We start from the raw sequence: 27,900 nt of genomic DNA on the forward strand, positions 1-27,900 counted from the left end.
AGTGTCAAAAAGAAACCTCTGTTAGCTGCATTTTACCACTTCAGCTTCATATTTAATGGGTTTGGGATCCCATCTAATGGGAGTGGGCTAAAGTACTGAAATACAAAAAGATTGACACTACTATTTTTCTTGCTCTCTTTTCAGACGTTAACAACTATGGTATTTGTTGATACTGGACTAGTGTCCTGTATAGAGTATCCAGTAATGGTAGTTACTGGAGTCACTTAAATTAAGAATGAGGCAGATTGCAAAGAAAAAGAGGCATTTAAAGACCTTTAATCAGGACTAAACACATTCCTAAATAGTACTGTATTTGTTACAAGTTATTGATTGGAAGACCTGTTGTGATACCAAATATTTAATGGTAGAAGGAAAAATTAGGTCATTCAGTCTGAAATTCTGTATTTGTTACTTTGCTACTTGTATTACAGTTTTTGCTTGTTTAATTTAATCCTTAATTTGATGTGTTAATTTTTAATGAATAGGATAAATTCAGTTCATTTGACTGAAACTCAAATCTAAATTTATTCTTTAAAGGATTTGATGATCTGAGAGTGTAATCTGGTAATTTTCTCCTCCCTCCTTTCTGTTGCTATAGTAATCCTAAATTTGAACCTTGTTTCTGCAGACTTTTTTTCCTTTCAAGTAAGTTTTGTAATAGCCATGCAGTGTGTTCTCAAACAAAATATTGATAATACAGGTTTTGTTGTTCCTTTTTTTTTTTTTTTCCATTTGGATGTAACACCTGAGGTAAAGCTTTAACTTGCCTTCTCTTTTTCTAACTCTGGGGAGACCCTGTGGCATTAATCTTTTTATTCATGTTTTAGGCATATGTCATTTAGAGGGGAAAAAAAGCAAGCAAAGGCCTAAGTAAAGCAAAAAAAGACCGAAACCTGTCTCTGAGTGTTATGAAAAGCTGTTAATAATTGTAATTATAGAACTGAACATTCAGATTGCAAAGGCCATAACTTAGTTTAGCATACAAATGTTCTTGCAATTCCAGTTTTACAACAATGTTCAGGGATTATTTGATGAGGTGCTTTGAGCTACTTCTGGCATGGCTGAACTTCTGATACAGCAATAAATGCAGATAATTCTGGCAACAGTATAAAATATTTGTGCTCTTACCAAATTTTTATATACGAAAAAGTGGAGATGCAAGATCTAACAAGATGAATAGCAAATTGAAGATGAGCATCAGGAGTGAGCAGAAAACCTGAAAAAGTCTTGTCAGGAAGCATGGGGACAGTGAAATAAGACTAAAAATAATTTAGATACAGCTGAAAGACTACATGAAAATTTTGCCTTAATTTTCAGCGAAGACAGTTTTGAACACATGCGCACTGGCATATAGATCTTACTGAAGCAAGGTTATAAAAATGATTTCCATAAAGATGAAGTCAAACTTAAAGGATGCAGATCAGTGAGACTATGTAATATTTACTCTGGAGTTTTGAAGTAGGTGGTCTGTGTAATTAGAGGTTCAGTTGTACAAATTGTTATTAAGGCAGAAGGATACTGATGGCTGGTTAGTAGCAAAAGTAATCACTATGTTTAGAGGAAAAGGTGGTTGGGGATAGTTATTGTGTCATTAGCGTGTCCTTAATATTCAGGGATTTGTTTAAATTTAGAAAGAGAAGCTATTCTGTATGGAGGTAAAATGAAAATGGAGTATGAAGTGATAGAGCTCTTAACAGAGGAAGAGTTTGTCAACAAAATCTGATGGCTCTTTTTGAGACACCTGACTTCTTGGAGAGGATACGTGGTTAGAGCTGACCTCTTTTAACTTAGGAGTCAATAATGTGTAGTATGATTCCGTGTTAAAACTAGAGTGATGTTTCTGTGAAAATTTATTTAAAATGGTGTCAGGATGTGTTGAGTACAGATAGAACTGGATGACCAGAAGGTGATGTATTGGAAGGACGTTAGTAGTGGAATTTGTCAAGGGTCAGTTTTAAGATGTAGTATTTTCATTAAAAACATTGATGCATTCCTACTTCTTATGCCAATCTTGTGTTTTCTCATCAGATTTCAAGTATTGTCAATACAAAAATGGTTTTGCACAGAATGAAGTTGAGACCTTAGGACATGATCAGTAGAAAAAGGAGTCATATTCCATAGCATTTTAAAAATGAAGATGATCTTAGAACACTTCAGGATGACTAACCTATCAAATTTAGTAACTGTAAAACGTGTTAGGATAACAAGTATGCTGTTGTTGCCCTACTAATATTTTCCTTTAAAGAAGTAAAGCAGTGTTGACCTTTTCTGGTACTGGTGAAACCTCATGTGGAATATTGTAGCTAATTCCTATTACCCTCCATCAAGTAAAAAGGGCATTTGGACTGGAAGAGGTACAGCGACCAATTGCTAGAATGACTAAGGGAATGGAGAATGTGTTCCGTAAGGGGGGCTCAAGGAGTGTCTTGTTTGATCTGGGAAAACAAAGCATGAAAGAGGTCGCTCTTCATAAAAATATGAGTGAAACAACACGGAGGGTAAAAAGAGCTTCTTAAACTTGAGGTATGAGAACAAATGGGTATAAACTATCCAAGAATAAACCTAGTCTGGAAATTAGAAAAGATGGTTCCTAAGCAACGGAGGCATAGAAGTCTGCAACATCCTTCCCTTAGGAGTAGTGGAATAAGAGTGCCTTTAAGATGGAGCTGGTTAGCTTACATAAGGGGGGAGGAATGTAACGTAGTTTTCCACAGTACCTTGGGATTTAACTCCTTGACCTGGAATATCCATTCCTGGAATAATTCCTGTCTTGTTAGTCAAATACGATACAGTAACTTGACGAGATACTGTCCAGAGACCAGTAGGTACATAGGTGGTCTGTTTCTTGGAGAAATAGAGCAGTTGGTTTCTGAAGTATATAAATGCTTATATCAAGGGATAATAAATGTTAAACAAGTAGGATGTTTTAAATACTGTTCTGTGTAATATCCTGCATTGTATCTTATGTAGTGAATATGTGTTATGTTTTGCATTAAGAAATCCCAAATCAACACAAAGTAATTCAACAGATTTAATGATGAGCCCCGTATTGTTTTCTTTTTGTGCTGTCCTGTGTGATTGAAGGAAGCTGCTCACAACACATGCACAGCTATGTCATTGTCTTCATATTTGTCCTTTGAGAATTCTCCTTTGAGCTGTTTAAAAAAACCCATAAAAATTGTTGCAAGCTGAAGGGTTGATGTGGTCAAAAGCCTGTATACCATGTTGCTGTGTATTGCCATGCTGTTCCATTCTGTTGCTCTTAAGACTTTGTCCGTCTAATAAGCTTGGAATTTTTTGAGGAAGACTTATGCTTGTGTTTGCACTAATGAGAGACACTCCCGTATCTCTGCATAATAGACAGTTGGTGGTTTTAAAGGGAACTTGACAAAGAAAAGGGTTCTACTGCCTTCTCCCTGACAGAAAGACACTAACTGGCAAATGGGAGAATTAATGTTGCCTGAGGTTACAATATTTTTCTAATTTATTAAATTGTTATGACATGTTAAATCATGCTCTAATTCCTGCTGAGGTATTTCAGACCCAAGAGGAAACTTGTAAATGTTCACTTGTGCAATTGTTTCATCTATATCAGTATTGTATGTTACTGGGTATGTTCTTTTATATGAAGAGAAACTGACAAAAATAGAGTATCTGGTTTATATTTTTCTACTCTCTAACTCTGCCTTACTTATGCCTTCTAAATGTTCATCTAGAAAGCTTAATTTTTGGAAGGAAGTTCAAGCATGGAAAGTAGTTTGGTTAGGACAGGGTAGAAATTTAATGATGTTTGAAAGGTTCCTTCCTGACTGTGCTTAATGTGTATTATTGACTTCCCTTCAGCTGTTAGTTGAATTTCCTGTTGATTTTAGGTATAAATAATTGCCAAAGCAGTGTTTAGCCCTATCTGTGTGCTTAATTAGATTTCTTTTCTTTATTCACAAGTTTAACAGTATTTCAGTGTTTTGAGAACTAATTTAGAAGACTGAGAACTAGATTTTATTCCTTTAAATTGCTGTATTCAAACATAATTATTAATGTGAATGGTAAATAATTATATAGGCATAACATCAATGACTTAATGGCATTTTGCGCACGTTTAAGTGTTAATGTTAGCTAAGTTACATCCCAAAATGGAATTCTGGGGGGGAAGTGCTTGCCAGGTATAATTTTGAAAGCTAATAAATAATAGTTAATACTTTAAAGCTTGAGGAGGGTTACATGCATACCGATTATTAAGCAAATAAATTTTCTTTAATCTCCTTTATTATTTAGACATTTTGTCTTGTCATTTACTGTTAAACACATGTGAACTAGAGACAGTCTCATGTAAAAAGAATCTGAAGTCTGAAACTGTTTGGTAATAGTCTCCAAAGAGTGGATGACGTAGCAGATGTCTTCTTAAAGATCTTGGAATGAGGAGAATATATTTAGGAATACTGGTATTTTGAAAGAATGTATTAATGTATGTGTAGTAAGAAAGCTGTAAGAGTTTATTATCTTGACTTTTTGTTCTTCAAGTATGTCTTTCAACTAGACTGTATAGGATTTGTCATGGTAACTGAGAAGTTGTCAGATTAAAGTAAATAATATTATTGCCTTGGAGTGATAGAAATAATAAAAATAATTACTGAAAAGCCAAGCTTTTTTTTTTTTTCTAATTTGCTTAATGGATATGACACTGACCTTATCAGTTTCCTCCTTCTGGTGAACCAGGTAATTTGTTTTTTTAACTGAAAATATACTAGTAAACACTGGAGAGAAGAAAAAGCTTTCTAGCTTTATATGTGCTTTTTAGATTTTTCTAAAATTCATTTATCTGTCAAAATTGAAGCTGTGTGGTCAAGAATAGCATCCCCTGTAGATGTGGCCTATGCTGTAGCTAGTTCTGAAAGGGATGCAATCACTGTTGGAGTAATTTGTATTTTCAGCAGCATATGCAGATCTGGCATGTTAGTTTCTTATATAACGTTGGTAATTTTTTAAGATAGTGTCATGTTAGCTGGTGACTCTTTTAAGTGTTCTTAGAGGTACATTTTTTGTGTTGGCACTGTGCCTCATGAGCACATAAAATCTAAACTGTCTTATAAACTGAAGATGCATGTTCATATCCAATTTGATTTTTGGAGAGTCAGAAAAATCTTACTTCCCCCTTTCCCCTCAAAGAAGAATGAGTGTACATCCTTTCCAAGATTTATGGGATTAGATTAGTTGCCCTGTGAAAAATGTTAAGGAGTAGTTGGTGTGGACAGTAGCATCTGCATAGAATAGGTTTGCAACAAGGACATGCAGTACAATGACTAGATAATGGGCTGTCCAGATTTTACCATTAATATCTTCACATATTATGAAAGATCTAAAAAGCGGAAACAAATTAAATTTGAGGCAAGTCTTGTATAGGTTGCTTGAAACTTGGAGGAAAGCAAGGAACTTGAGGATGACTGACTAAGGTTGATAAATAATAATAACTTACGCTAGTGACATATATTACTATTGTGTGTCATTGAACATCCTCATAAAACCATCTGATTTGTAGTGATGTTCAATACAGGTTCATAAAATTAAAGATGAAGGGTGGAATTTAAAGTATTTCCTGTTTATTCTTAGCTGAGCTCTGAAATTCTATAGTAAGAGCTGGTACTAATAGGAAAGAAAAACAGTGGGCAAGTGTGGGGTAGAAGAGACAGTTAAGATTGGTTTTAGGGGAGACAGGTCAGAAAAATACATTGAAATAGGGTAGAAAAATAAATTGATACTGTAAGGTCAGAAACAGTTTTTAAAATCTGAATTACATTACACAGAGGATTTCTCTAGGATTTTTTACACATAATATGTTTAAAATACACTGCTTTTAAAAAATCACATTCTGTATTAGCCCATGGGACTTACTGCTATGAGGTATTGTTACGGTCAAGAGTTTAGCACAGTGCAATGTAAGATAAAACATTTTATGTCAGTTACACAAGGAATGTTAAAATGTATGGAACTTTTTTCATGGTGTAAAGCATAAATCAATGAATCACTGCAAATGAGCGTGTGTGCATGTTATACTGTTCTTAAAATTGCACACTGGCCATGGTTAATTAGGGTATTCGGAAAGTTAAATCACTAGTTTGATTGAGTTTGACAATTTTTGCCCTTTTAGACAAAATTTTGATGTTTGCTTATAAAATCCCAAATGGTTCTTACTCTGGCAGATACAGAAACTCTTTGTATACAGAAGAGAATGCTGCAGAATCTCTTCTTTATGAAATTGAAGCAGTTGACTAAATAAGCATTAGGCTTAATATTTGAGCATTAGAATTGCTGAACTTCTGGTTTAAAAAGAAACCAAACCTGAAGTTACTAATTTCTGGCTGCAAGGTCCCTGAAGTTGAATGGCCTGTATGGACTGCATATATGTCTTGTGTGGGGACTTCTGGGAAAGACATGATAGAATATGTTTTTGTCTGGATATGCATAGAAAGGTAACATTTTAATGTTAAAAATGGGATAGTACATGTCATTTATCATGCAGCTCTATAGAATACATTTTTGTAGGATTTCTGTTGGATTTCATAAACTTCATTGAATGTTTTGTTACTGAACAACAAAGTAGGAATTGCTTGTGGCCTAGTATGCATTTAAGTATGCGGGCATGTTAAGTCCTATTGAAATCTCTTAAGGGCAGGAGCTTCTGTTGAAGAGATCTGATTGCAGGTTTGGATGGGGGAGCTTGTTTACAAATTACCTACCCTGGTCTGTTATCCAGCTCACAGCATGACCACACAAACAGTTGTGTAGACTCAGCAATGCAGCAGGCACCATGTGGGAATAGCTGTCAAGGAAGAGTTTCAGAATGATATTGTACTCCTGAGAAAGCAAAATACACTTACAAAATATGGAAACAAAGACTTAAATTAGATGTTTCTACATATAAAATAATACTGTTGTAAAAACAAGTACTACAATACAGCTCTAATGGAAGTGATTGTTTTCATTCCACGCAGTTGGTAAGCAGCTCTCCAAGGAGATGGGCAAAACAACTTCCCAGGTTTTGTTGAGATCAGTTGGACTTCACATGGGCAGAAACTGCTGGCATGTATCCGACTGCATGCTGTTTGGGAAATAGCTGTAAAAGCTGGGTTTAGAATTCTGGCTTTGAATACAGTGTGCGTGTCACTGTGTTTTGCAATTTCTAATGCCAGTAGCCTTTCAATGAACTTGAAAGAATTGTACATAGGTGTTTCAGCAATAAAATAGTGGCAGTAGGATTTCCAGAAAGATTTCATTTTACAGCTTGCTTCAGGAACAAAAGTACTTTGACAGGGCTGTGTGGATTATTCAGGATCTTTGTCTAAACAGCTGATTTGATACAACTATGTCTCTTTGTTCATTATTTTAAATTTCTGTTTCTGGGATTATAAACCCAACACTGGCTAGGTCTGATTTTTGGAACGGAGTGGGGAAAGGTCTCTGGTTACTACTAGGCAAACATAAGCAGGTGTGTTTTGTTGTTATAAGTTTTCTAGCTATTGGTAGTGGTAATGTTGAAAGATTGAGGACACTTTGTCCATGGATAGAAGAGAAGTCACGAGTAGGGATCTGAGTAAAAAACAATAATAAAGACAGTATGGTGGTGGACTTGTTTTTAGACAAACAATAAGATGAGAGATATGTAGAAAGATTGTTTTTCTACTATTAATCTTCAGATGTTTGTCAACTAAGATAATCCTTGCCTAAAGGTGTTAGTCTTTATGGATGGTGTTCAGTTTAATCTGGAAGCATGGGTGTGTTTACAACAGGACCCTTTCATGTTTTGCATTGGGACTTCAGTAAGTGCAGAATGTGCAGAAGCATGATTTCAGTTTTGTTTGGTTGGTTTTAGTAATGGTTTTAGTTTAGTTTTGGAAAACATTCTAGCCATGCAAAACTATTGTGACCCTTTGGATACTTTTGGTATGCACCTCTGTCTTAATGTTTGGGGCTGAACTGTGACTTGTGTGCTTGGGGCTGGGTCTCTCAGAGCTGTATGTGTGGAAGAGCAGGAGGGAGAGTTGGTGTGTGTCCCCTTAGGGTCTCAGACTGTGACCCAAAATGTAAATAGGTCCAGCTTGGCTTCTTAGTGAAGGCAGCCTTTATAAATGTGCCTACTTTGTAACAACAGCAGAGCACGAGTTGTTCTGTCTATTAACTAGACTGTGGCGTGCAGAGCAGCTACAGCCCTTGGAGTAACTGAGCAAGTATAGTATCAGGTTTAGATTAGTCCTTGTCCTCCTGTAATACAAACAAAATCTTTATGCCATGGTTTCTGCACGTCCTTCTGTGTTTTAGGCATTCTCCTTTATTCTGTTGAATTTTCAGTTGAATAACATAACCGTATGGAGACTGGAATGGTCATAGTTAAGAAATTAAGAAATAGGCCTAGTAGAAAGTGGGAGAGTGGCCATGATTCCTGGAACGTTAAAAGTTTGGTCTGCTGTAGACAGTTGTGTTTGTGATTCTGATAGTACCTTTGCTAAAACGGCCATTAAATGCAGTGTTTGCATGATTTACAGTGACTGGGGAAACTGGACTACTGCATTTCTCCTCAGATGTAATTCTGAAAACCTGTACAGTGAAGTAAATAACATCTTTTTGCCACTGTCAGGTGGAAACAATGAGAATCTCAGCTGGAAGATAAGTCCTGGGTTTGCATAATGTTAATTTATGCAGCCATATTCAGTTGTGCAATACTTGCCTGACAGGGGAGGCAGCATGATCAGGAAGATGGTTTTCTCGTGGTGTTTCATCTCTTACCGTGTGGGTGTGCATGACCCTTGAGGTTTACCCAGAAGTAGGAAACACGACTGCATAATTTTGGGGTGGGGAGCACATTCACACTCCCCTGGGAAAATGTAAAACAGAAATTAGTTGCTCCTAAAATACTGTTCATGGGAGTTTCTTGACACACTGTTTCCTAGTACGGAACAAACAACAATCTAATACAGGGAAAATAATTCCAGTAAGACTTTTATCCATAGTTTATATGGCTTTAATCTGTAGATTAAAGTTGTCGAGAGCATTCTGAGAGATGGAAAACAGAATGCTCTTGGATTTGGGAACTGTGTAATGGGATGAACTTTGTCTTACTGTCCTTCCTTAAGATGTCTGTGAAGATATTAATATCCTTTACATAGGGCATGTGTTCCAAACACTGTCCAGAAATTTTCAGTGTAGGGTGGATAAAGGATGGTGTACTCAACTTTGTCTTCCTAAAATTTTTCATCTATCTGAAGGATTTACGTGGTGGTTAATCAGGCATTTGTAAAGGAGGTTTTAGAATTTGAATAAGCTTGGTTGTTAGCTGTTTAATTTGGAAATAGAATGACGATACATATGTGAGGCTCACATTTCCAAGCTGGTTTTATGTGCAAGTGCAGTACAAAATCACATATGGAAGGTTTATGTCAGAAGTAATACTTAGACTTGCATTCTCCAAACTTGTTTCCTCCTGCATACAGGCTTTTAAAATTCTGTCCAATTTTACTATGTCAAGAGACTAAATTGGTCTCATAATTTATCCAGATTTCCGTCCTTTCCTCCATCCCCCATCAAAACTGGGAAGTGCTATAAAAGAATGGGGGTGCCACCCAAAGAAGCCTCAGCTGAATGTGAATGGGAAATTAATGAAAAATTCAACATCTCTACTGCCTTCATCTGCCTGATTCAACCCTACTTGAGATCTCCAGTCTTCATATTAGCCTCCACCTCATTTATGTGCTTTGATTCACTCTCTTCTAGCGCAAACTGGTAACACACCCATCAACCACATTTGTGCTGCTTACGTATCAAACTTGCTGGTTCCAGCATAATGCCTGCACACTCTCTAATCACTAGCAATTTCTGAATTACATGGATTCTCTGCCAGAAAATAATGGCTGAATTCATGCCTCTAGTCATGAATATTCAGGTTAGTTCCATCTCAAAAAACTCAACCATCCAGTCTCATAATAATGCAGGATGCTTTGCTTGGGCATTTGCTGTAGGATCTCCAAAGTTATATTAATCAAGAAATAGTAAATTCACCTTGTGGCTCTGTTGCGAAGTAGTGATGCACATGGTTTCTTAGGATCTTCATCCTTCTTTTTGTGATTTCATAATCTTTTGGAGCAGCTGTGCTAATTGCTTGTAACTTTCTTAACATTTCCTGAAAAGCATACTTAAGATTGATGATGTCATTGCTTAACAAATCTATCAACAAAAATGGAATATTGTATAAGAAAAGGACAATTTTAGTTTAACTCTGATGCAGATAAAAATTGCATAAGTTCTTAAAAAAAAAAAAAAAGGGGGCGTGTGTATGTCAAATTCTCTGGAAACTAATTATTACTGTTGATGGATAGGCAAGTTAGATGATTTTTTTTTTTCTAAGGTCTTGTACCTCAGAGCAAGAGCTCAGACCAACACAAGAAAAGTAAATAACATAACAAAAATAGATATCATTTAGTACAATCTAACATTTGTGGCACTGTTCCTTAATGTAATATGTAAGGAACATACTAATACTTTACTTTGGTCTGGAAAGCAAACCTGATACTTATGCACTTTTAATTTGCCCTTGCTTCAATAAGAATGTGTCTCCAAATCAGGATGTGTAAGAGCTGTTATTAAGGTTTAATAATTGTGGTGAATGAAGAAGCTGAACTACAGTATTTTGATTTTGCAGTACTTTTTGCAGGACTTTTATAAATCCCTAAGCCTTTTTACACAATCAGAATGAACATAAAACAGAATCTGATAAATCATGTGCTTGATTTTTAGAATTTGTTTCTTAATAGACTTCCTTGATAAAGTAACTTATTATTTAATTCCAGTTAAAACCCTGCAGAATCTTTTCCTACTCCCCTCTTTAAACGTTCCACTTCCAGCCTCCTAATGAGCAGTAATGGTAAATGGAAAATTTTTGTTTAGATGTGGTCTTTTCCATACTGGAGGCGAGACTGAGGAGCAGTGCCTTGGTGTCTTTGTTCATACATGTCCATGGGCAGTTTGGAGGCATTCGGGGCATGCCACATTAACTGTTAGTGATCTGTGGGGTTTGTATACTGAGACTGTAAAGTGTGGAGTTGTTTACAGTCTGTCATACTTTCTATGGGTGACTTGAACCCTTGAAAATACAGTGCATCTAGATTTGCTCTAAGCACTTATATTTAAAAATAAAATTACTTGGTCTTTGTTTTTGTTGTATCTGATCAATTTAAAGGTTTATCCCTGAAAAGTCCTCTGTTCCAGAGGGTAGTACCCAAGAAGGTCAACAGATTTTTCACTCTAGATTGAGAGATGCTTTCAGTGTTTGACCTGAATTAACTCAGAAAAACCCCCAACAAAACCCATAAAATAGCTCTCATGCTTGCATAAAGTGAAATTGTAACTTTAACAAGTCTAGGGCAGTGTTTTTACTATTTATGCGTAGCTGAGGGGAAAAGACTCACTTTCTCACTGTCAGTACTTTTTTCTCGCCTGTAAATGAGTAAAGATACAGAATGTCATCCAGCTGTTCTGGAAGAAGTTATTTTTGCAGAATAGTTCAAAGGATTAAATGACATTGTTCTGTTCATTGCCAACGCGTTTCAGAAATATCATCTCTTGCTATTCAGTCTACATGAAAATAACTGGATCCTGGCCAAAATGGGGCCACTTGGCCTATGCACTGCTGCATTTCAGTTCATCCTTTATGCATCGTGATACTAATATTTTAGATGTGAATACTTAAAAGTTACTGAAATTTCTTGCATTTTTAAAGTATCGGGGAAGTATCTATGTTCCTGTTCAAAACTTGAGTTTTAATTTCTTCTGTTATTTTTAGGAGCTTTTGTTATTCACAGCACTTTTTGAAAGCATAGGTTCTGAGTGGCTTCAACAGTAGTGAACATTAAAGATAATTTAAATTTTAAACATAAGTTTTTCAGAGTTTTGATATCTGTGATAGCAGATGGGTATGTGGTTGGGGTCTTTTTGCTTGTTTGTCTTTTCCCAGACACTGATCAGGTATCACCTTTTTGAAAACCCTGACAAACATTTAATAAAGGTAGATTTTCATGTCTAATTTTAGAATGTCCAGTCTCCTTTATTTAAAAAAAGGGTAGCACTGGATAGGTAGTACTATCAGAAAGTATTGCTTATAAAACCTTATAGGCAAAGTGAAACAATGCTACTGTGGTCATATTGCATAGTGGAGGGGGCTTGTTCATTTTGAATGTTTTGCTGAACCTTGAGGTCAAAAGAAAATCTTGAGGGAAGAAGGCAGCTTCTCTTTCCTCCTGTCTTTGCACCTAGAGCATTTCCTTTAGACAACTTGAAACTCATACTGTGTCCTGCATTCAAATGAGTTTTGGAGTCTTCTGCCTTCTGGTAAAGCTGCTTACAAACTCCACAGTTCTCATGCAGCACTACAGCTTCTCCACTGCTGTGGGGAAGAGCCTGTGCTATGTGCTCTTCCTCTTGACCTGCTGTGTCAGAGGTATCCCCAAGTTTACGATGGACAATGGTAAAACCTTGTCCTCAATTGTAGGTCCTGACCTAGTTCTCAGCACTGAATAAAGCCACCTGTGCGACCACTGCATGTCTCCCTGGACTTGGTATTCTGTGAAGCAGCAGTAGACTCTGGTAAGTGCCACCTCTGTGTAAGCAGATGGCTTTCCTTCTGGGGGACTGTGTGGAGTAGTGCTAAGGAGTTTGGAGACTTTGATTTTAAGGCTGTTTCCTAGGAAGGTTTGATTTCAGAGGTGTGTATGTGAAAATCGTGGAAATTTTCTTATCCGATTTATTACATCATCAAATCAAACATCTAATTTTACTTTGGTCAGTTTTGGCTCTTTCTTTGAGAAACTGATGTGTGCATTTGTGTTTTCCACATATCCAGTGTTAGAATTAAAAGTCCAGCAGCTTTTATAACTCTGTTTTAAGGTCAGTGTTCATTTTTGGGTCAGACATGCTGATCAGTTTGTCTTAAGCTTTCTAAATACTTGTTGGATAAAGCTGAGGCCCTGCCCTTGGAAAGCTGGTGATCTGATTTGACCTGTGTTCAGAAATCTGAGGGCACTGGCTTCTTGGCGTTTTCAATGTGAGGCTGGGGAAGTGCATGTGGGTTCATAGAAACCTAAAAATAAGCAGTATTTGGGTTAAACCTCTTTATTTGTATGGACTCATGACCCTGATGGCAAAAACAAATCTACATTTGTTTCCTGGTACTGCTGCCGCCATCCATGAATATTAATAGTGGAAAAATGTTTGAATTTTACACTGTCTTGGCCTCGATACTTTCTGCACAATTAGAGGATAAAAATGAAAATTAGTGACTTGACTTATGTAGTACTGAGTGGCGTGTATAGCTGAGTCTATGTGACATCAGACGCAATTTAGTGTAGCAATAAAGCAGCCTGGAAAAAATACCGGTCGCCAATGTTTTCTGTTCAACAAATTTTATAGTTCTGTCAATAAAGCATAGAGAGACCACCTCTCTAGTGCAACTGTTTTTATTCTATAGGCTGTTAAACTTAACTTTAAAAAACATTAACCTAAGCAATTCATCTTCAGTGGGCTAAACCTCTGAATGCATCAAAGAAGCCAGTGAGAGAACCTAAGGTATTTGGGAACTTCTGTAGTCTTTGTCACTGAAACTTCTCAGGTAAATTATGCCTGAATGATTTGGATAGCAGATTTGCACTTCATACTGCAGAAGATCATTAAGACATAGTAACAGATATCCTACCTGATCTGAGCAAAAATTTGTCCTAATTACAAGTCTGATCTGAGCGCAGGAGAAGGATTAAGGAGGATTTTTGATACTGTCTCTGAGTACTTGTGCCTTCTGTCTGACATTCAGTCTCCAGCTGTCACCAACCTACCAGCAGAAGAAGGTGCTATTTAAAAAAGAAAAAAAAAAAGTGCTAGAATACTAGAAGTGCTTTGGAAGGTGCAGATAACATGGAATATTGTGCATGTGGGAACTTATTTTTCCCCAAAGCCTAAGAAGGAAGGGCAGCTTCATAGATTTCAGAAGCAGGTAGGACTCTGATCTCAGTGGAGACACATAGTAGAAGGTATTCTGGAAGCTGGCTTAAAACTTGCATTTTATAAAGGTTTTCAAAGCACAGTTACTAACAGTATTGTAGGTATGTGGTTAGGAAACTCCATCTCTATTTAAGGGCAAATGTGTCTGATATTCACTCCCAAGTGTTAAATCTCTTTCTGCTTTTGTTAGCAGGAATGAAAGGCCCTTTTGCCTCTATGACCAGTTAACCTGGTCAGGCTACTAATCCATATAAGTTAGTCTTTTACTCTCTGGATCATTTTTTGTAGCCTTTCCTTGAACTCTGATATTTCATGTCTCTTTTTTTTTTTTTTTTTTTTGTTAAGTATGTACATGAAAACCAGAAATAATATTCCAGTAATGTTTTTTTAAAAGTTAGGCAAGATCATTTTGCTATTTGATATTATTTTTTTTACAGTTACAGTAGCCCACCAAAAATCTTTTGCAATTTCTACACAGTGATCTATGACAGGTCCTGAATTCAGTTCTAATCTTGCCTTTTCAGCACTAAGTAATCCTGGCTTAATTTTTGTCTCCAGTTGTATTTCTTTACATTAGCTGTGTTAGATTGAGGTTTGTGATATTACACTATTAATTACATAATTATGTAAGTATTTGAATTAGAGCTCAGATTTCTGAAGTAAAATTGCAGACAGATCAACTTCTATAGTATTTGGCAGATTTTTATTTGGCAGTATAATTGAGGACTTATTTTGGGGACTCTTAAGTCCAGGTTCAATGTCCAGATTTCAGTCTCAGTGTTGGAGCAACTTCATAAAATAAATTTATATGAAAACCATGATACTGCTCTGAACCATAACACTGAAGCCCATGTTTTTCACTGAACTGTGAGGAGTTATTTTTGGGGCTAATGGACACCAAAGTAGGGGAAAGAAAAAGTTTTTTCACTGCCATTACCACCTGTGACCATTGGTGCTACTCTGGTAAGAGGCAGTGGAAAAATACATGATAGTTTGCAGAATTCATACTGCCACATTGTGCCTGGAGAAGTGCAAAAGACATTGGTGAAATTCCTGTTTTGTCGTTTGTATGCAAATTTTCTAGTACATTTGTGAAGCTCTTAACATTTCAGCAGAAAAGCTTAAGGTGTCTGTGGTTTAAGATACTTATGTAGAGAGTTTCTTACCGTTATATCAACAGCATGACATTTTATATTATGATTTCTGCTCTTGCTTTCCTTAATCTTTCATGAATTAGGTACTGAACGTTTCCAGAAATACTGTATGAGAAGTGCATGAAACAAGTAGATTAAGTTACTGAGTTAAAGAACTGAAAGCAAGGTGATTTTGGTATTGAGTTAATAAATTGCTTTGAAACTGTAGTCTTTAGCAAATTCTTGGAGGCTAGAAATTACTGTTGTTTATGTAAACTGCTTAGCAGGAAAATCAGAGAAGGAAATGATCTAGAGGCAAGGAAATGGTCTGAAGAAGCAAAAGGAAGTTAAAAAGCTCGAACTGGGAAGAAACTGAGGACGTGGCCAGTAGGTGATACGAATTAATAGTTTCTTATAGTAATCTTATTCCTAGTCCCATTTTTAGGTTAGGATTCTTTCCCATTTTTCATTAACTTGGAATGAGCTGCTATAGGGGAAAACCAATTCTGGCTCAGCCAGACCCAGTACAGTTGGAGATTTGATCTTTCCCACATAAACCCTCTCTAGCATGATTTATTAATTTAACATAAAAATGGTATCTAATGGTGAGCATAGGCTGCAACCATACCTTCCAGTGAGGCCAGTCCCAGGTGCTGAGGAGAGGGATAGCACAGTGTGCTGCCCTGTTCCTCTGTGTGCAGCATTCGCAGCTTCCCGTGGAGTCCAGTCTCTGGGACACAGTGCTTTTCCAGGTCAGGGAGGAGGGGAGGTGAGTGATTACTGTTTCTAAAAGTTTGATACTCTTGGTGTTTTAAATCCTTTATTAAAAGGAGGGAAGTTGTCTTTCTGTATCTTAGCTTCTGGTATACTTTTAATGCTGGCTTCTTCCCTCTTCCGTTTGCAAGGACTTAATTATGTATAATAAGACATATATTGAAACTTCTGCAGAATTTAGACATTGAACAATTCCAGCTGAATCTGCCCAGCTAAATTCTGGCTTAAATTTTAGGGGGGGGCTTATGCTACGTAGAGTCATAGAACAAGCTAGGTTGGAAAGGATCTTGAAAGATTGTCTGAACCAACCTGTCATGGGAAAGGGGCTCTAGATGGGATTATCTAACATTTTGCCCACTTGTGTCTTGAAAACCTCCAGCTGATGGGAGCTCCACCACATTCCTGGGGGGGTCTTTCCAGTGATTTATTTTTCTCAGTGTAAAAAAATTTCTTTCTTACATCAAGATGAAACCTCTCCTAGTGCAACTGCTACCCATTGCCCCTTGTCCTCTCCATGTGGCTCCTTGTGAAGAGAGAGCCTTCATCCTTTTTGTAGCCACCCTTTAACTGTGATGAAGTCATGTGTGTCATGTGTCGTCAGCCTGTCCTGTGTCACCCCCTTCCCCCTGAGCCTTTTCTTCTCCAGGGAGAAAGGACCTAACTCCTTCAGCCTTTTCTCATAGAGTAGGTTCTGCAGCCTTTGATCATCTTCATGGCCCTCCTTTGGACCCTGTCCAGTCTGTGTCTTTCCCAAATTTGTGGAGACCAGAACTGCACACAGTAGTACTCCAGGTGTGGCCTGACAAGCGCTTGGTACATTGGGATGATCATGTCTCTTTCTTTGCTAGTGATGCCCCTGTGGATGCAGCCCAGGACTCGATTTGCCTTCATTGCTGCAGTGACCTGTTGCTGCCGACTCCTGTTCAGCTTGCTGTCCACCAGGTCCCCGGGTCCCTTTCGGCACGGCAGCTCCCCAGCCACACAGACCCCAGCCTGTACCGGGCTCTTTGGTTGTGTCATCCCAGCTGCAGGACCTTGCACTTGTCTGTTAAACTCCATACTGTTCTTGCCAGCTCGCTCTTCCAGCCCGTCCCGGTCTCTCTGTAAGATGGCTTTGCCTTCAGACGCATCCACCTCACCACCCAGTGTGGTGTCATCAGCAAACTTGATGGTGCTCTCAATCCCATCATCAAGATAGTTTGTGATGATGTTGAACAGTGTGGATCCCTCTGCTGATCCTTGGGGCTCCCCCACTTGTGACAGGCTGCCAGTCTGACTTAAACCTTTTGATCACCACCCTCTGAGTGCAGCCTGAGAGCCAGATTTCTGCCCATCTTGCAGACCACCCACCCAACCTGTATCTTCCCAGTTTGTTCAGGAGAAGGCTGTGGGAAACAGTGTCAAATGCTTTGCTGAAGTCCGGGTAAACAAGATCCAGTGCCCTCCCCATGTTGACAGAAAATGTTATTTTGTTGTAGAAAGTGATGGGGTTAGTCTGTCATGATTTGCCTTTGGTGAATCTGCATTGGCTTTTCCCTGTCGCCAGCTTCATTTGGCTGTGGTAAAGCTAGACAAAAATTACATTGTCTTACAACCTGACTTAGTTATTGCTGTGCTTCACCTGTGGCTCCTTAAATGTTCTCTTAACACAGCGGCCTAGAAAGTCTGATTATTAGCAGGATAGCAGAAGTAGGTTTTGGTGTTTTGTTTCTAAAGTCATGTAATTTCCAAGATTCTGGGGGTTTCTTTTTCTTTTTCTTTTTTTTTCTTTTCTCCTAACTTATTCTAGATTATTCATCCTGTTTTAAGTACAGAATCCATAATTTTTCTGTACAGTCAAGGTGCCAATAAAGGAAGGACTTAATGTTGTAAGTATACCGTCTTAATGAAACAGTTTTTAGTGATTTTTTTTAAACAAAGAAAATCATAACTTTTTTTGGCACTCAGAAAGCAATTTGGTATTTGATATGGTAAAAGGCCTGTAGCAACTGCTGTTTTGACAATTCTGTTACATAGATTCTTGCCCTTCATAAATATTTAGATGTTTCTGTCCAATTTGAAGCAGATCCTTAGCTTTATTCTTTGTTATTACCCTTTTTTTAAGAGATTTTTATTTTTAATGTAAGTATTGGAAATAAGAATTGTTGATGAGCTTCAGTTCACAAGTAATACTGTGTCTTAACTGATATAAATGTTCACTGTTGCATATGGTCTGAGGTCTCAAGTTTACCCAAATAAATTTTTGCCAGTTCTTTATGTAACCTTGTGATCACTCACAGCCCACTGTGCTCGGTAGGCTCTGATTCTCTGATTACAGTGTTTTGGAGAAGGTAAAAATGGGAAATAATTGCTTACAGAGTAGGTGCGTTTCAAAGTAGGTTTTTTGGAACTTGGTCTATTTTTTTTTCTTGTTCTCTAATACAGTCTGTTTCTTGAACTACTGTCATAGGTACTGAGGCATGACATTGCAGATGTAAAATGCTATACTTTTGGTCAGATAAACTTACTGTTGGATTTCTCTAAATTTTCAGAGTCCAGTGTTTAACTTGCAGCATCTCTGTTATTGATGGTGCCTGCATTCAGTACAAGATAAATAACTGTTCTTGTTCATGAAATAGTCTCTTCCTGTTTGAAAACAAAGAGCAGAGGAAATTCTGAAGATGCGTGAGCTAGGAACATTTGCTAAAAAAGAAAATTATTGTTCATGAAGTAAAGTATGTTGTCTAGTAAGTAGTACAGTCATGATTTACTTGCTTTGTTTTTAGACTTCCTAAGATAGTGCCAGCTTTTCCTTTTAAAAGTTCAGTAGGAAACATTTGAAATGGCAAGAACAAATCCAGTGTCATTGGTGCCAAAATGTTCTCATTGAAAATGATGGAAATTGGTGCAAATATAGATAATTTCCCTATTACAAAGTTATATTAATTTTTTAAGGAGCAAATTTGGCAAATGTTATTCTAAAGTAAAGGAGAACTGGAAAAAATACATAAAGTATCAGAATATTGAGTGAAGTGGTAACAGGGTGAATTTATAAAGTTTTTTTTCAGGTACGAAATTATAATGAAACCTTATTTTCTGTAGATGGATGTTCTGCTTCCTCACCATCTCCCCACCAACTCAGTTTCACACGAACTGAGTCTGTTCCCAATGGCTCAATTACCTCTTGGGTTTCTTGCTGCCTGCAGTGCTGCACCATGCCAGTGCTGCCCAGCCCTTTCCCTTCCCCTCCCTCCCTCCTGTCACCTCATGACTTCCCTGTGCAGTAATTTCAGCTCTGTAGTTTTCCACAGTCGCTGTGACTCTCTTTCCTGGGCCATAAAGTTACTCTGTCTTTTCTCTGTTCTTTCCCCATCCTTTTCTGTTTTCACCCAAAATAGAGCTTCCCTCCCTCCTCCTGCCAGCACACTGCTTGACTTGTCACTTACATGAGCCTTTTGAGTAACTCTACTCCTTAAAGAGTGTTTGCTAATTGCACAACAGTAAAGAAAACAGGTTATTTTAATTTGTTGTGCTACCCCTTTGTCCCTTCCCCGGTAACTTCTTGTCAAATCTGTTTTCACCTCTGTTACACCAGAACTATGCCACTAAGTCTGAGAGGAGATAACTTGTTGAAAGAACTGTCAGAAAAAAATTGGATGCAAAGCAAATTACTATAGCGTTGTCAAAATAGGTCTCAGGAGCTATATGTTCTGGAAATGGGTAACCTCTATCTTTGTTGCCAGTGACTGGGATTGTATTGACAGTGAAGTGTGCTGCTCATTTACTTTGCAAATTTGACATAAGGTCCCATACAGATGTTTTGCTTGGATGTTATTTTGCACAGAGAAATTGTACAGGAAGAGGGCAGGGTTTTGGTTTTTTTTTCTTCGCTGAAATGATTTTGTAAGGTTTTCATCAGATAAGTCTCCTAAATTAAAAAAAAAAAATTATTGTAGGGGTTTTCTTGCATGTGCTGTCTTGTGAATTGGTTGTGTATTTTAAATTTTAGAAGTCTCTTAGGTTCCCTTGTCATCTTGTCACAACCTCCTTCCTGCCTCTTAGAGTGTATTTTTGTTCTGAATTGGCCTCAGCAGACTTAAAGCTGCATTGGTGTGAAGAGATGTACTCAGTCTTCTGGTGGCAACGGAGCCTTTCGAGTAGGTCAGATTCCATCAGCTGCAGCCTTAGTAAAAAGAATTTCTTCTGGGTGTGGAGGAGCAAAAATTAACCCATTACAAGCTGTTAAAAACCAAAAACAACCTTTGAGCGACTGGAAAAATTAATTTCTTCCAAGAAAAGTAGTTAGCTGGTCCCTAGTGTTCTATTGTACCTGTTGTGAGACATTTTAAATCTTCTCAGGGTTCTTGTAATACTCATAATGATGCTGATTCAGGTGAGAAACACTAAATCTATAAACGACCAGAGGCATAAATGCTTAGATCTGTCCCAACTTCCAGGTATTGAAATTTGTTTAATATTAAAGGTTTAAATATGTTTATTAACTACACTGAGATGCCAGCCCAAATCCAATGTTGCTTTTTAAAATTACTTTATATAATTTTTTAGATTTATGGGTTTGGATTTTTTATGTGCCCTTAAGTTATCATAGATTCTTATTGGGTATTATTCACTGTAAAATAAACAGTTTAAATTTATTTAACTATATGTGTATCATCTAACTCTCCAGTTTGAGTACTGAGGAACATAAGCTCTTTTTAAATTGAGATTTTTCTTTTTTCTGGATGTTAATGTGAACAGTTTTATGGCATTCCTGTTCTAAAACTCTTCCTTACCTTGTTTAAGTTAAACTCTGTATTACCACTTGTTCTTAAGTGAATCCTGTGACAAAACTCTTCTTGGGTTGGAAGAGGATGAGGAGGAAGGGGATTTTGAAAGTAACCTGAAATAGTAATACAGATTTCAGAATGTCTTTTGTAAATGCTTCTCAGTATCTGTAAATGTGCTATAAATTTTATAAAGCTGGTTTTCTAACAAAAAAATTATTTAATGAACAACCTGTTTATAGTAATTTCATACACATACGCATGCTCTGAGATAAATACAGTATGCTGTGAGTTGGCTTGGTGGCTCTCACCTGATGTGGTGGTTTATTGTCATCTCTAGAATTTATATGTACATGTGTATTAGAAGAATTGGATCTAGCTGCTTCAGTTACTGTAAAGTGTGATTTGGATTTTATGATCCCCTCCCAGTAATAAATGCTGTTCCCTCTGACTGTTTATATTTGAAAATAGCTGATTCTGAGAGAAAAGGGCTTTTTATGCACTTACATTTTGCAGCTGTGGCTTTTTCAGTTAAGGGTGTGGCTTTTTCTGACACAGTTGTGTTAGAACAGTCTCTCACATAAAAACACTTATCATAGCAAAAAGTCCTTTGACATTATACCTTATCTTGCTTGGGTCTGTAGTACGCTACATTGCAAAGGAACTGTCTGTACTGAAGAGTTTTGGATGTGAAGATGGTTTTAATTTTTTCTTTTTTTACTGCCTGGGCAACCTGTTGTGATTTTCAGTGTGACTTTCCAGTTCATAGAACCCTTGGCCATTCCCCAGTGTGTGTTCAGCTTAAGTGTTCAGACCTTATTACTGAAGCTCTTAACTGGAGAGTTCATTGTGCCTTACTCCCAGAGGGTCTTCTGAGGAAACTCATAAATAAATTTCAATGGCTTGTGCAAAATGTTGTCAAACACATCTGTTTCTAATTCAAAAATCAATACCTTTATTATCAGTAGCTGACAGCCATTAAACAATTACTATTACAGTTACGTTGAAACAGTTAATTACTAGATCTTGGAGGGGAATGCCATTAATTTTGGGTATCTACAAAACTGAGCTATGAGACGGACATTTAACCTTAGATATAAAATGATCACTTAATGTTAAACATTGAATTCCTGTTAAATTACTGCCACTACATAGTGGTGAAGTAGTAATAGCTTCCCAGGACCTTCTTGAATGACATTTTATACTTGGGTGAAGGAGTAGTACAACGTTGGCAAGACACTGTGATCCCATTTTAATGTTGCCTGTGCAGGTTGGTTGGGACCAGGTTCTTTCCAGTTGTGAGTAAGAAACAGTGAAGTAACACATGCAATTTGTTTGGAAATAGCTTTTGGTACTCTGAAAGTAAGATGGAATTAGTGTAAATAATTAAAATCAAAATTATGTTTGCAGGTGTGTGTATTCTTTAACACTGCACATACACATATACACAAGATGCAACGTGACACTTAAATATACTCTGGAAATTGAATGCTTCAGCAGGCAGGAGCAGACCATTGTTCTCTTCTGGTGGTGGTAAACTCAAACTTGATGGTTTTCCCATGCTTGCTTTAAAGTAAATAGACATTGGGAGCTACACTCAACAGGATGCAGTATAAATGCTAAACTACTGAAGTGGCTCAGTTTGTCTTTATTTGTGGATTTGCCCTTGCACTGTTTCTAAACACCCTGATTCCTTGTGATAAGCAGAGGGTGGTGAAGTTCAGACTTAGATTGAGCCCAGTGAGCTATCACTTTGAGTAAGCCGTATTTTTGAATCGCAAGCTGTCATTTTTCAACAAAAACATGGATGTAGAGGCATTAGGATAGCTAATAGAGCTCAGAAGAGGTGTTGTGAAAAGTGTTAGTGGGCTTCGAAAGAATTTTTAAGGTATGAAATGGCAGATGGTGCAGGCTGGAGTTTGTGAGGAGGAAGAGGACTTGGAGGGTGTGTGTTAGGGATCTGAAGCTGTCACAGGAGAGGTGGCTCCTTTGCTATAATTTCACTTGCTTAAAACTTGCTCAGTCTAATGCGTTAAAAGGTTTTCCATGCAGAAAAAAGCATTATTTCTTCTCACTGTAGACTGTTTTTCGTCCTGGATGGAGGAAAGCTAGTAATTAAAAGAAGCTGTAATAATCAAGATGTGTGTATGTGCTTACTTTAAAGAAAAAGATCTGACCATGACCTTTAAAGCCTGAACTGATTGGTTTAAAATGAAATACTTTAAACAGTGCAGAGGTGTCTGTGTGTGTTTCTGTAGCAACTCAGTGGGTCGAAATCACTGAGCATCTGAAACTCGAGTGTCTTAACTGCTAACATAGATTTTTTTTTTTTTGATTGTATCCTCTTCTGCAGAGTCAAGAATACTTTGTGTTCAGCTATCTCAGTTCAGTGATTTGTTCAATCTGAAATAAGAAACTAGTTGAGTTTTGAAACTTGTTTTCTAATGTAATAATTAAAGAGGAGCTTAATTTTAATTTGATGTGTCAGGAATCAGAGGTTTGAGTCTCAAGGTATTGCAAGGGTGGCTTTCTTGAACTGGATGTTTGTCAGTGGAAGGCTTCAAAAAAATCTTCTAAAAAGGATTTTGGAATGAAGGTTATAATATTGTGCCCAGAAAACTGGAATAATGTTACACAAAGGGGTTCTTGTGAGTGAAAGAAAGATGTGTGTATGAGCAATACCAGCTGAGTGTTCAGCCTTTCCAGTAGTTACATGCAGTTGCTGATTACAACATGCAAAACTAAAATGAACCCAGGTGGGGGTTGTGTGTGTGTGTGTGTGTGCTTAGCAGATTCCAAAACCCACATGCTAATGTAGTGATGTGCATGTTGAATGAACCAAAAATAAATATATTTGTGAAAAGTATGCCTCAGTTTGCAGAGTCAGTATTTCTGGGTTTGTCTCCAGAAATGTGTTTGCAATCTGAGCATGTTTTGGTGGGGTTGATTCTTTGTATTAATGAACATGTCTAATATCCTGTTTTCCATAAGGATTTAAATTCTGATTTGTGCAATATTGGTACATGTCTGCTTTAACTTTTTAAGTAAAAAAGAAAAAAACCAAACGCAAAACCAGAAGCAATGATTTTAGATTCATATGTCTTGAACTTCTCTGTTATTATCGATGAGAAGGTTTGAAGGACTTCAGTGCTTCTGAAAATCAAGCTGTGTAGACAGTTTAAAGAACTGGAGGTAGTTTAAATGGGAACTCTTGTATTAGTTTTGTGTAGCATGTACATAATGTAGTGTATTTGACTATTCATATATGTTAGCCTACTTTTCTGATCTTGTATTTTAAAATCTTTTTTTCTCCTCTAAAATACTGCTATCCATTTGCACAAATATAGTTTCTGTGTTTGGGAAGCCATGCTAATTTTAGATGGATTTGAACTGTTGCTCTGAAACAAGAAACACGTACAAAGTTCTTAATTATTTCCTTGCTTGATTTATTTATTATTCTTTGTCCCCTCTTCATAGGTTCCTTAAAACTGTGCTATGAATGGTGATTCTGGTGTGGGGGTGGTGACTTCACCACCTCCAACAACAGCCCCTCATAAAGAGAGGTATTTTGATCGAGTTGATGAAAATAATCCAGATTATTTGAGAGAGAGGAATATGGCACCTGACCTTCGCCAGGATTTTAACATGATGGAACAGAAGAAGAGAGTCTCCATGATTCTCCAAAGCCCAGTAAGAGAAGAATATGTTTAATCCTGAAAGTGATAAATTTATTATCTCTATTTTTAATATCCATCTGGAATTGGAGAATTTCGTGATACCTCGGATCAATTTAACCTTTTGTCTGGTTGACCTTTCTTCTAAAACATCCTAATTATATCCTAATTTTTCTCACATTATCTGGTTGAATTTTTATTTTCTACTCATGAAACAGCTCCTCAGTCTTGGTTTCAGAATTTTCTATGTAATCGTCAACGTCTTTCATCATATTTCATCTAGTCCTCGTCAGACCTTTTTTCACTTGTTTCATCTATTCAGTGTTCATTTAAACATTTAAATTCAGTAACACTTCTAAGAGTAGCTTATACAAGGCAGATCTGTGCTGGTCTTCTTGCATGATTCTGATGTATGAAAATATTTTTATGAATCTCTTTCTGAATGGGTGCGCAATAATAAACTATGAATGATTGACATTTAATATTGAAGATGCTTCCCTCAGAGAGAAAGTACACAAAACAAAATTTCTCTCATAATATTTGTTCCTTCTGTAGTAACTGATGGGTGACTTCAGATACAAAACTTTCCATGACACAGCTTCATTAAGAATAGAGATGTGGTATATTTAGTTTTTCCACATGAAGTCAACCCATTTTATTTAGATTCACTTAAAGATTGGAATACTTCTCTTTCAGTACAAATTCCAGTGTTTCTTATCAAAAGCAACAGCTACCAGCAATAGTAAAAAAACAACCAACAAAAAATTCTTGGTTTCCTCCTTTCAAAGTTGAAACCAAAAAAACCCAAAATGAAAACAAAAAGAAAAAAAACAACCAGGAAGAAGTAAACTACCCCTTGTTCAAACATATTTTAAAAATTCAATGGCAATTCCTTCCTGTGTTCCTGGATGCCTTCTGGGCTCTCAGTTCCTTATGAGCCACACTGATCATTTTCTTTCTCTTCTGTGGTTCTGCTACTTTCCCTTTCACGTTTTGTGTTAGAGTTGATTGTACATCCTGCTTCTTCCAGAAATCCCTATTAGTAGGTTAAATGAGTTTTGGTGTTACTTGAAGAGAGAATGCTGGAATTTCCAGTCACAAAAAATGGCTCATATCGTTGGAGTTCCACAGAGCAACATTTTCATGTAACATTATGCACTCAGTAATTCTGCTCTGAACTGTTTTTCAGAAGAGGTATAAGATGTTTCCATCCAGCTGCTAAAAAGAATCTGTGTTTGAAGTGTTGAAGCTCATTTGAACACACTTTACAATATGCAATGTCCTGTTGCTAGGCTTTTTGTGAAGAACTGGAATCTATGATCCAGGAACAATTTAAGAAGGGGAAGAACCCAACAGGTTTATTGGCTTTGCAACAGATAGCAGATTTCATGACAACGAATGTACCAAACGTCTACCCTGCAGCACCACAAGGAGGAATGGCTGCGTTAAACATGAGTGAGTGCACCTTAATTTATAATAGTTAAATTCTTTTTCTTGAAAAGCTTAAAATGACAGTGTGAATAAAATGAAAAGTGCTGTGAAGTTCAAATGCTGTCCTTTTCTGCTTACAGGAGCATTGCAAACATAAAATTAATTGATTAGTTTCTGAATGCCACAGTGCTATGGAATGTGATTCGTGTATATAATTTATATCAAAAGCTGTTTCAAATGTGATATCTAAATTGAAAAGCAAACCTGATAAGTCTGCACTAGTTTAGAAATGTGAAGATTTAAATACCACTAATGTTTGTCACATGGGTTGTCTGCAGGAAAATGCAGTGCTCATTAGTAGTTTAGTAACAGTGAAGGTCTTCAGAAACTAATTATTTTTGCCATTGAAATACTGTTTGCAGCTTTCTCCTGTGAAGTGAAGCTATAGACAAGAAACATCAGCAAGGAAAACAAAACCCAAAATGTGTGAATGCATGTATACACAGGTTTTATGTTAAGATAACGTAAATCCTTGCCTGTGCTACAAAATAAATCTATAGTTTAGACTGTAGCATGGCCTGGTTGCTTTATCACAGTTACTTTTAACCACATTTCTAATTGCACTATAACTAGAACTATGGTATTTTTAATTATTTACCATAATCCTCCTTGCTCTAGCTTGTACTTTATTTTTGCTAATTAAATGAACCTGTGTGTATCTTTTTAGATGGGTAATTCTCCTTTTTAGGGATGCCAACTCATGTATCAGGAAGTGCAGTATTTGAAGTTACATTTTCCTTTTAACAGACAATCATTAGTTTGACAGAGAAAATATTTTGCTAAGGAATGCAGTATCACCATAGCACTAGTGAATATTAAGGAAGGAAACAAATGCTGAGTCTACTGAAGATAAATGACCTTGCTAGAGACTGTCATTATATTTGCATAATATAAAATATGGCATTACAGTAATTAAAGTTTGCTACCTATTTCTTAGGTTAATATGTTGATATAAACTAGTAAGAACAACCACTATAATAGCAGCGTGTATTGTTAAGTTTGAACTGATGTTGAATGCAGTCCCCCATGTGCTTTTTTACCTCTTCTCCTTTTCAGGTCTTGGCATGGTGACACCAGTGAATGATCTGAGAGGATCAGATTCCATTGCCTATGAAAAAGGGGAGAAGTTGTTGCGATGTAAATTGGCGGCTTTTTACAGATTAGCAGATCTCTTTGGCTGGTCTCAGCTTATTTACAATCATATAACAGTGAGTATTGAATCAACAGATAACTGAACCAATTGTTTTAACATACAAGAGAATTGCTTCCCTCCCCCCTCTGTCATTTTCTCTTTGTGTGGAAGAAGAGCAAAGTGGTATTGAAAGCCATATAATAGTGAAGAGATTTGTCACTGCATCTCAAGAATAAGAACTGTAACAGCTTGGATGTCAGCTACCATAGCCTGAATAGAGTCCTAAGAGAGTGTACATGAAAGTTCTTATGATGAAATTAAGATGCCTGAAAGATTCAGTCTTTTAGTATCTTACATGCTTTGAATAATTTAATGTATTGTTCTGCAAGGGCATGTCTTAGTTTTCTTGCTAAGTACTAAAATATCTTCTTAGTCATTCAGTTGAATTTTGTAATTCAAGGTACCAGCTTCTTTGAAAAAGAAGCCATAGTGTTTCTGAACATGAGCAAACTACTCAGCTTACTGCAGTGTGCCAACAATTTTCCTTGTGACTGAGTAATTGCTGGCATCCATAAAAGTAATGACAAGGAGGTCAAATCAAGGAGGTTTTATATGCCAGAAGAATGATCAACATGAGTCTCATGAGTAAGGTCACAGCTGTGGTGTGCAACCCAGTCAATTGTTTTTCGAACAGAGCTGAATTGTTTTATTTTCTACATAGTAGAGGTTGTCCTTTATGTATTTTCAGTTCTTCTAGTTGCAGTCTGAATGAAATATGATAATTTTATTATTACTGCTTTTTGAGAGTTTGAGGTATATTGTTTGGGAACCGATGAAGATGATAAATGATATGGGTAGGCATACGATCAAGGCAGTGTTGGTTTAGATAGTTTGGTTCC

The 27,900-nt window shown here is 36.9% G+C and overlaps 1 protein-coding gene across 7 annotated transcripts in view; it reads left to right on the forward strand.

Annotated features, from left to right (window-relative positions):
• Positions 1–27,900, forward strand: part of ADD1 (adducin 1) — a 66,151-nt gene that overhangs the window by 7,234 nt on the left and 31,017 nt on the right. For all 7 annotated transcript variants that reach the window (XM_074904408.1, XM_074904409.1, XM_074904410.1 and 4 more), the window contains exons 2-4: positions 24,182–24,394; positions 25,671–25,833; positions 26,926–27,077. In XM_074904408.1, coding sequence (XP_074760509.1) covers positions 24,200–24,394; positions 25,671–25,833; positions 26,926–27,077 — 510 coding nt within the window. In that variant the 5' untranslated portion in view covers positions 24,182–24,199. The remainder of the gene's footprint in view (positions 1–24,181; positions 24,395–25,670; positions 25,834–26,925; positions 27,078–27,900) is intronic.

The sequence above is a fragment of the Athene noctua genome, chromosome 4, assembly GCF_965140245.1.
Source record: "Athene noctua chromosome 4, bAthNoc1.hap1.1, whole genome shotgun sequence".
Classification (NCBI taxonomy): Eukaryota; Metazoa; Chordata; class Aves; order Strigiformes; family Strigidae; genus Athene; species Athene noctua.